Here is a 9,851-nt window from a genome sequence, read left to right as displayed (position 1 = left end):
TTTTTTATTTTTTTATTTCAAATTAATATTTTTTTAATGTTTTTAAATATTTTAATATATTATATCAAAAATAATTTTTAAAAAATAAAAAAAATATTTTAATACATTTTAAAACAAAAAAACACTTTAAAAAACAATCATACACATTTAAAATTTAAAGGTCTCTAACTTTACATGCAAAACCAACGAGGTTCGATGCAATCCAGAATAAAGAAACAGTTCGTAGACAATACATAAAACAAGTAGGCAGGCAGACTCGGTAAGCGAAGTCCATTTTTCCATTTCATTTTGAGCAAGATTTACAACTTTGATTCTTCAGAGCTGACTGCAGCGGTCAGCTCCAGTCAAAAAATCACTACTGAATTGAATCTATAAACTGACACATCAAACACGTATTGGACAAGGCTAAAATATGGTGAAGACAGGATTGCTATTTTAACGTGTTAACAGCAATTATTTTAGGAATACAATGCACAGCACGCCTTGGAAACCCGTAATCCCCACCCCACCCCACTCACCAGTAAGATAACAAAATTGTGATGTCAATAATATGGATCGAATTGCCATGTCTTCATTCCCTATCATGCCTGTAAAGAACCCTTGACTTAGCAGTCATGTCCCAAATATATGTCTGTGGACAGGTTGGGCATCAAAAGTTTTAACCACATCCATCCATGGTTTGTCCAGGATCAAGATAGAATTTTCAGAAAGGTGGCTAAAAAATAAAACAGGATCTCTGAAAGCAAGAAGTTCAAAATTTTTTCTATGTTTAGCCTCTGGTTGATATTCTTTCAATTTACGTTTCAGTCCCCCATTCAAGGTAGTAGCCTGTAACTTCTTCAGTGAAGAATGCTGACTGTTTACCAAATCACCATCTTCCTCTCGATCAACTGGCATCCCAAAGTCAATTAAGCACATTGCCCTACATCAGACAAAATCTCAAACATTATATTTAACATTGAAATAGATAGCAAAGAATGCTTCCATATACACTTCTAAAGACCATCCAAGGATTGAAGTTCAATCAATCACAAATCACGAGTTCCGCGCCGGCTGTTTTACCCCTTAAACACACTCAAATCCATTTATCTTAGCCCTAATTACATACTAGATGGGAACCGCCACTATGTTAATTCGTTCCCTCCATTACATCCTGTTTATATCCCAAGATGGGGAATGAACAGGGACCAAAAAGGAGGGGGGGTCATAAATGCTTTCTCTCTAGCATTCTTCTACCAAACTTCAAAAATCTTCTATGAAACCAGTGTTTCATAAATAGTTGAGATTTACCCCTCTCAAATACAATGTTTGGAAAACCTTCCTTAGAAAACCAAGTATTGGAATGAATAGATGAGAATGAAGCCCATTCACTCCTAAAAATATAATTGGGGGACTACAGATGGACAAATTTACACACTATAAATGATAACAAATAAGGAGATAGGAGCAGCACCTGGCACTGTAAATGATAACAGACGGAGGACTTGACAGAGGCAAAAAAGAGAGACCGATGACCTCCCCGGGAAATTCTTGGTATCTCTTTGGTAGAACAAATGAATGCCGCATTGACCATTCTCCTAGCTGTTTTGCCTCCACATCGAATGCATAGACTTGATTTGATGAGGTTGTGATTACAAGCACGTTGTTATTTTGAGGTGGGAAACCACCAGCTGTTACAGAGGCACCATCCAATCTAGCTATGAACCAGTGTTGCCTGTTTTATAGGAGCAAAATATAGTTAGTCCTGTGGAAGAAAACAGGGAGACTTGTAATCTACAAGGCATGAGACTCGTCAGGTGACTTAAATCCAATTAGAATAGCCAATCAAACAAATTAGGTTCCTGGACCATCAGAAACCATGGACCACATTCTAAACAGCTTTCTTGAACATCAAGGGTCTCAAGTAAATTATAGGTAACAATGGGTGGCTCATACTTGGGCTGTTAAACATGCGTTAAACATGCAATTAAGAATGGCTCAAGATGCAAGTAAAGTAGTATCAAGAAGCTAGATTCCAAACCTTTGGGTCTCCAGATTAAATACATATGTGTCTCCAAAGCAGTTGATGGCAGCTAACCATTGCCCATCACAACTAGTAAACATTTTTGTTATGGGAGGCTCACTAGGGGGTAATTCCTCATCAAATTCCTCACGACATGGTGTGAAGGTATGTACTAGCTCTGAGCTGCCCACATCCACCACCTGCAGCATCAACAAAAGCAAGTAGGAGTATTAAAAAAGGCCAATAACAATATCATTTGTTCAAGCTTCATCCACCTCAAAAACTTGATCTAATAAGAAAGAAGGGCAATAAATAAATTTGCAAAAGAAACAGGCATAAGTTTTCACCAGCACCGTGATTTCAAAAAAAGTTTTTGAAAATTTATTTTTTACCAGCTAAAACCACTTCCCTTTAGCCAAACAAAAATTTGAAAGGCCCAATAAAAGCATGGTTTCAAGAGTGTAGGATAATCGACCTAATGAATTACTTGGTGAGAAGCGGGATTGCTCATAATTGGAATACATCCTATTATTTTGATTTTTGATAGGACAGACAAATTGTTGTAACAGCAGAGAGCAATATTTATTAAATATTTTTCCCCATGTTAAAGAGAAAAGCTTGAGGTGAGGTTTTTTTTTTTTTTTTTGTGGAGGGTCTTTCAAAAATAATTATTGGGTAACACAATCACAGTAGAATTTTCTTTACCACCCAACAAAAGCTAGAATTACAGGACCTATTTCATGACGCAAAACTAGATTTTTTATGAGGTGACAGACTAAGCAGTATGTCCTGCAATAAAACATTGCACCTACAGTTTTACACCTAATTGAAAATAGGTGTTTGAATGGTTTCATTTAAATCTTGACTCGATGCAGAAGACCTCAGTGAAATTTCCAGTGACATAATTTAAAGAAAAAAGATCGTCATTGAAAATACTTACATATATCTTTCTATCATGTCCTGCTATCATCAATCGAGATGAATCAGCACTGAAAACCATGGAATGTGCATATGGCAAGTTCTGAGGGAGAGGCTTTTTATTAACAGTCCATGCACTTCTTCTGACTTCCTTCTTCAATTCAAAAAGGCTGGGTTTAACATGGTCTGAGTAAGCAAATAAAACCCCTGCATTCGAAATGGTGCTGCAAATAATTTTCCGAGATCTCTTAGTCTTAATTCGAGCTAGAATATCCGTTGTCGCACGGCCCCTTGATGGGCCAGGACCAGTATCAGTCATGGATCCACCTTTTGTTTTAACACAAAGAATATCCAACCAGGAAGATGATTGTACTAGAAGCAAACAATTTTGGTTGAATACGGTATTAAGAGCCAACTGAATTGGCACTCTTTGGGGTGCAGGGCAGATATCATGGGGCGAGAACTTAGTGAATTCCTGAGCAGAATAGGCAAAGAGCTTTGTGTCATCACCAGCAGAGATAAGCATAGGAACTCCCAAATGCGCCCATTTATGGTAACTAAACTCGATGGGCTTCTTCTTATGACGAATTCTTTTAACTTTATCATCAGGCATAGGATCTTCATTCAGAAGCACACAGTTTCAGTAAGTGAGAAACATCAAAATGCAGAATCCAAGGCAACAAAAATCATACACAAGTATTTGCAATATACATTACATAAATACATACTAAAGTGCCATGAAAAGTACAGCACAGGGTAAAAGATACTATACACACCTTCTCGACTAATTGGTACTGCCACTGTCAAGGCTCTAACATCATGTGTATGAGCTCTTACATAACCGACATATATCCATTTCTTCAACATTTTAGATGATGTGTCGTAAACAGATTCAACTGCCTCACTAGAAAGCTTATAAAGAATAACCTGCAAACAAAAGCGTAGAAAACATTAGCCAAACAGTAAACCCCATTCCCAAATGGATAGCAAATGACATTTTTGTCAGGCAAATGCAGAAATGAGTATTATATGGTAGAATAACATCAGGTTTTCTCGAGGATTGAATTTACTATTTACATCTCATAATGGACAGATACAGTTAGAAAATTATAGCGTGTTTAAGCTCCACATATGCGAAGTATCTGTACCTGACCATCGGATCCTGCAGAGAACACCCTGTTATGAGAAGGTGCAGCTGCCAGAGCATTCACATCACCCTTGTGAGAAGTGTGTGCCTGCAAAAGTGTCCCATGTTCAGAGTCCCAAAACTGAACAGCACCAGTACTGTCTGCACTAACAAGGGTCCCACATCTGAAATAAGAATCAATTATCAGATGTGTTGAAAAACTACAGCATGACCTAAAGTACACTGTACACCTGCTTCCTACACATACTTCGCCACAAAGAACAAACAAACAGGAATGCTTGTGTATCTACCTCAGTGCGAGTAAAGACCATATACAAAGGTCAGGTCCGCTACCCAAACCACCAAGCCCAGCTGTAATCCTGTATATCTCGTTACCCAGCTTAGCATCCCAGCACCTTACAAACCTGCAAGAATGCTGACATGCATAAGATAGTATATACTTGAAAATGAAAATCATTAAAAAATGCTTCGAGGCAAAAAAGCAACAATATTCCAGAACTGTTAGCTAATGTTATGATTCAATCTGAGGGTTTTGAAGTCAAAATCACTAAGCTACAAGTGAATAGAATATTGCAAGGAAAACTCACCCATCGCTAGTGCCTGAATATATTCTACTCGCATCAGGACTCCACGTCACACTTAAAACACGCCCTGCAAACAATCACATGAGCAAATAGTTCTTCACAATTGGGAAAGCAACAACTCAACAGAGGATTCACAGAGGTGCAGATGTCTCACCACTGACCCTAGGCAATGTTCTATTGTATATTAACTCATCCGAAGCAGGAATAGTGTATATCCGCACACACCCATCATCACAAGCAATTGCCAAACGTGGATCCTCGACAACTATTTGCTCATGTTGTTCATCCGATCCTGAATCATCTTCACTCTCGCTACTGTCTTCAGAGGCTTCACCACCTTTGTATCTATTATTTAAATATCCATTTCCAAGGTGCTGTGACTTGTGCTCTGTATGAATTTCTGAATCGGTAGATGGTGCCACCGCCATCTGCCAAATTGAGACCCCAGTTGACTCCAACACATTCTGCCAGTGCATTCAACAGCATACGGAAAGGTTAAAGAAATTTAATCAATTCTCAGTATTATGTAGCACCACATTCAGAGAGTACATTTGCGACTGTAAAAAATAGGCAGCAGAATATTCCATACAAATTCTTAACAGTAAACCAAATGCAAGCAATAATTTCACCTTCTGCTTTAAGTGAAAAATATCCCACTCCGAAACTGAACCATCAATGCTAGACGAAAACAATCTACCACAAGGTAACCCTTTCGAGCCAGCACGACACCACACAAGCGACGAAACTCGTGAGTTAGGGTCCCCGTGAATTGTCTGCGCGTAAGAATTCGCAAAATGATTAAGAAAAAACTCTAACTACTTAATTAAATTAGTTTCATAAAATAAATAAGACTAAAATTGTTACAATTAAGTACCAGCTGGCAGTGCCAACCGACGGAGCCAGGAGACACGAGCCAAATCTCGAGTGAGCCGTCTTCACGAGCGGCAGCGACCTGAGACTCGTCGGCGCTGGTGGCTAGAGATACAACTGGAGACGGCCTCCACTCGATTGAGCTGTTCCTATAAACAGCTCCTAGCATTTCTGCTTGGCTAAACTCAAAGCCAAAAGGAGAAATCGGCGAGCTATGTTACCTAGGGTTTAAGTAGTTAGGGAGTGATGATTTTATGAGGTGAGGAGGGAGGGAGGGAGGGAGAGCGACGTGAAAGAAGGCGACGCGGTGCGTGTTGGGTTTCTTATGAGGGTTAAAGCGCGTGATTGATTCCTGTGCATTGTTTATACCTGAACCGGACCCTTGTTGGACCGGTTTATCTGTCGAACGACAGTGTTTCTAGGGTTTCTGCGGTTGGGCCGAGGCCTCTCTCTCTATGAAAGAGAATTAGAAAGAATAAATATCAAATGTCTACGGTTGACCCTAATTGGGCCTTTAAGATGTACTTTCAATTAAAAGTTATCAATTTTATGGGTCAATGTCAACTGTTGGTAAGTTACATTTAAATACTATGTTAGGCTTTAATTGTGTTTATTAAGGTTGTCAAAAATAATTTTTTAACACGATATAAAAAATATAATATAAATTCGGATTGTAAAATTATAAGTAATTTTTTTAACTAATTAAATATTAATAATTCTAGTCAAAAAATTAAATTACATTAAAATCTGATAAAATGAGTCAACAATATTATAATCAATGAGTGATCTAAATAAAATAAGAGAGATAGATAGTATGAATTAATAAATTAATAACATGGAAAAATAAAAAATCTCAGAATAAAATTTCTCAATACAAAGGAATCATTGAAAGGTAGGAAGCACACATAAACCTATTGACAACCTGGTTATTCCCATCACAATAAGTCTTGATAGATCTCTTTTAAGTTGCAAGCTAATGAGTTTACATTAGTAATTAACTAACATAAATTCAATAATGAAATAAACCTCTAAACAATGTCTAATGCGCTAGAAAAAATTCAAATTAAAAATAATTATTTAAAAATAAATAAATAAATAAATAAAATAATAAAAAAGTTTTCATGTTAAAATTCCTCTATATAGCCTGAATCTCTAATTTTTGTATATTCTTGGCAGATTTGAGTTCTGATTTCAAACATGTCGTTATCTCCTGATTTAGAACATGTAGTTCTCTCTCGTTTGGATGAATTATTGGGCCTACGATATATAGTTGGACAATTTTATATGTCTGGTTTCTATCCCAACTTTAATCGAAGCAAAATTCCACCAATAGCTCTAAATATGTCACAAACAGCACACAGATGTATTGTTTGACATATTTGACAATATTAGTTTACTAAATTTGACCCTCTAAAATATTATGTTCTCTAACTCCATTTGACCTGAAAATTTACCACAATATATTTTCATGTATCTAATATTTTCCTATAAAATTTCAGTTTTATCCAATATACGGTTTGAAAGATATGTTCAATCTCGCAAAACTAGTCAGCAAACATTTTAAGGTCAAATTTGGACATGACTTGGTTCATATCACAAATTTAGTAAACTCGTAAAATCGGATCGAGTTTACTGATTTTGCACGAGTTAAGTATGATTTTACTGGTTTCGAGTTTTTAGTCCGATTTAGCACGTTAGATACATGTTGACTCGTAAAATTATAAGATTTTACGAGTTAACTCGCAATTTTAACAACCTTGTCGTACATTGTCATGGGATAGATAATGTAAAAAAATATATCATGTTCGGGTTTTAAAAAAATATAAAAAACTATTTGGGACAAATATGTAACCAAGTTAAGCTAATCCAGATATCTTGTTAAACTCGTAATCTAGATCACATGATTAAAATAACATGATAAAAAAAATACAAGCCTTTTTTTCCTGTAAAAAGACTTGTGCTAACCTTTTAAACTCGTGACCTAAATTATTGACCCCGAAACACCCAAACTAGAAAAAAATATGAATTGCAATTCCTAATCAATCATATATTGAATGACGAAATTGAAAAAAATAAACAATTTAGTAGAGGCACAATAAAAATTTAAAAGAATGAGACTCAAAATTGACATAAAAGATGAAAACAATATTTTAATTATATGGTGAAATTGAAAAGGATAGCGACTTTTACATATAGGTTAGGAAAAAAATAGAAATCAAAACAATAAGGACCAAGTTGAAAAACATAATACCATCAATTTGAATTGAATGATAAAATTAAAAACCAATAAGATTTTTACAAAAGAACTAAGGCCAAAAAATTAGAAATCCAAAAAATAAGAATTAAATTGAAAAATATAATATTTGGTGAGCTGAGATACAAGGATAAATTTGAAAATTAATAAAATTTATACAAAAAGGTTAAGACAAAAAATGAGAAATCAGAAGAATAAAGACTGGAGTTGAAATACCAACAATCAAGAAAGTCAAGCTATGGTTTACAAGGAGGAGAGAGGGAAGATTGGGAAAAAAAAAGGCTTATCGAAGGAATGTGTTGCACCAACAAATAGAGGACACAACGACGCTTTAAACTGCACAACGAAAAGGCATTTTGGACACTAGAAGGTGCTGTTGATGGGGCACAAGCACCTCCCACAAGTTACCCAAAGGGCACGAACGCCCCTCACGTGTTATGCCTTACAATTTCATCCATCACATTAAGTTTAATTTATTTTTCATATTAAATTTGATCTTCATTTTTTTTACCCTTTTTATAATTATTGTTTTTTCAATTTAATCCACGAGCATTAGATTTTAATTTATTTTCATGTCAAATTGGGTGACGATGAAGGCATCAAAGACATGATAAAGGAAGTGGAAGAAAACCAGCTGAGAGAAGAAAAATAGGAAATTAGGGAGAAGGCTGATTTTTCCCAAACTTTAGCTTCTGACTTCTTGATCTTCAAGGTATGGAATCCATCCCTATTTATAGGAGGTGGAAGATGGACATTATGTTTTTTTAGGACAAATCCTAGCCCTTGATTCAAACCATAAGGATTTCAACCGTTGGTTCAAAGTTGTCATTGTGAACTGTCAGATTTTGACAACTCAAGGCTGTCTGAGTTGGCTTTTTTGGGGAGACGTTGAGGCCGCTATAGTGTCAATTGGCTAGAAAAAATCATATCGGGTATGGTCAAGTGTCAGACCATTATGTTGGTGTATAGTTTATCTGATTTGGTTAAGAGATGAAGCATTAAATGCTCTAAAAATGTGGTCACCCGATCAGTTTTTCAGGTGAAAAGAAAAAGGAAGATGATGAACAGTAACTAGAAGACAAGTCATCTTATTTGTCTTTTTTTTTACTGTTCGGTCCAAACAACAATGTTTTGGTCAAAACACGTCGTTTCATTTAAATGAAACGACGTTGTTTTGACTTTTAAGGTTTTAATTAGGGACTTGACCAAAGTTTAATTTGGTCACTCGTCTTTTAATTTCTTTCTACTACACCCCTGATTGACCATAAACTTCTAGCTTTATGCAATTTTTTCATTTTGCTTTCTATAGGGTTATCTTATTCTTATGACCTACGATGCAGGTTAGACTGGTTTACTCGGGTTGACTCGAGTTGTTTTTTTTATGATTTTTTTATTTTTTTTTAATTTGTTCCTTTAGCATTGGTTGTTTAGGAACTAAGTTTTAATTTTTTTTAATGATTTGTTTTTTTTTTATATGAGTTATTACGGTCTTATGACCCAATTCATATATTTTTATAGCTTGGCAAGGGTTGGTCGGGTCAATCTAGTATATCTCCATCTCAATATTTAGAAAGAAACGATGTTATCCAATATGTTACTATCTTAATACTTAAAGAAGGTATTGTCTAATATGCATTAGATTTTTTTTCATGATTAAATTATTTTTCTATTAGGAAACATGTCGGCAACGAATTTGCTTTAATTAATATACACTAAAAAAAAAAGGAAAAGGAATATAAATGAATAGTTTTGTTTTTTCTTTCTCAATTTATTTTTCTTCAACTGTACCCTACTTTTATCAAATGAGCCATTGATTTATGATAAATTGTTATAGGAAAAAAACAATTAAAAAATACAAGACCAACGTGTAAAGTGCTGCAAAATGTGCTGATCAATCTAAAATTAACATGAAAAAGTTTTGTTTGATCCCTCTACTTTCATTTTTCACCGTCTTTGATTTTTAAAAGTTTCATTTTGCTTCTAAACTTTATTTTTTTATTTTTCAATTTTTTGTATAAGAGAGAAAAGATAAGTCATTGGATTATAATAATAAATAGAGATGACTATTGAGTTTCC

The 9,851-nt window shown here is 35.1% G+C and overlaps 1 protein-coding gene across 1 annotated transcript; it reads right to left on the bottom strand.

Moving 5' to 3' along the window:
* Window positions 1-260: 260 nt before the first annotated feature.
* On the bottom strand, window positions 261-5,837 carry LOC7472654 (WD repeat-containing protein PCN). Its single transcript, XM_002301108.4, has 11 exons — window positions 5,526-5,837; window positions 5,281-5,424; window positions 4,806-5,115; window positions 4,655-4,718; window positions 4,358-4,471; window positions 4,069-4,231; window positions 3,697-3,847; window positions 2,943-3,538; window positions 2,021-2,202; window positions 1,454-1,714; window positions 261-922 (listed from the first exon to the last, which is right to left on the bottom strand). The coding sequence occupies exons 1-11, from the start codon at window positions 5,688-5,690 to the stop codon at window positions 613-615; spliced, it is 2,460 nt and encodes an 819-aa protein (XP_002301144.1). The 5' UTR covers window positions 5,691-5,837; the 3' UTR covers window positions 261-612.
* Between the last annotated feature and the right edge of the window lie 4,014 nt (window positions 5,838-9,851).

The sequence above is a fragment of the Populus trichocarpa genome, chromosome 2, assembly GCF_000002775.5.
Source record: "Populus trichocarpa isolate Nisqually-1 chromosome 2, P.trichocarpa_v4.1, whole genome shotgun sequence".
Classification (NCBI taxonomy): domain Eukaryota; kingdom Viridiplantae; phylum Streptophyta; class Magnoliopsida; order Malpighiales; family Salicaceae; genus Populus; species Populus trichocarpa.
The sequence above is the reverse complement of the archived record's forward strand: the minus strand, read 5'-3'. Positions and strand labels throughout refer to the sequence as shown.

What these genes read in the sequence shown, in the direction of transcription:
- LOC7472654 (XM_002301108.4), bottom strand. Translation starts at nt 5,690, where the DNA reads ATGCTAGGAGCTGTTTATAGGAACAGCTCAATCGAGTGGAGGCCGTCT. An exon ending in AACATTGCCTAGGGTCAGTG is followed by an intron (nt 4,719 to 4,805) that starts GTGAGACATCTG and finishes GATTGTTTGCAG; the next exon opens with GGCGTGTTTTAAGTGTGACG. An exon ending in GACATGATAGAAAGATATAT is followed by an intron (nt 2,203 to 2,942) that starts GTAAGTATTTTC and finishes TTGATGCTGCAG; the next exon opens with GTGGTGGATGTGGGCAGCTC.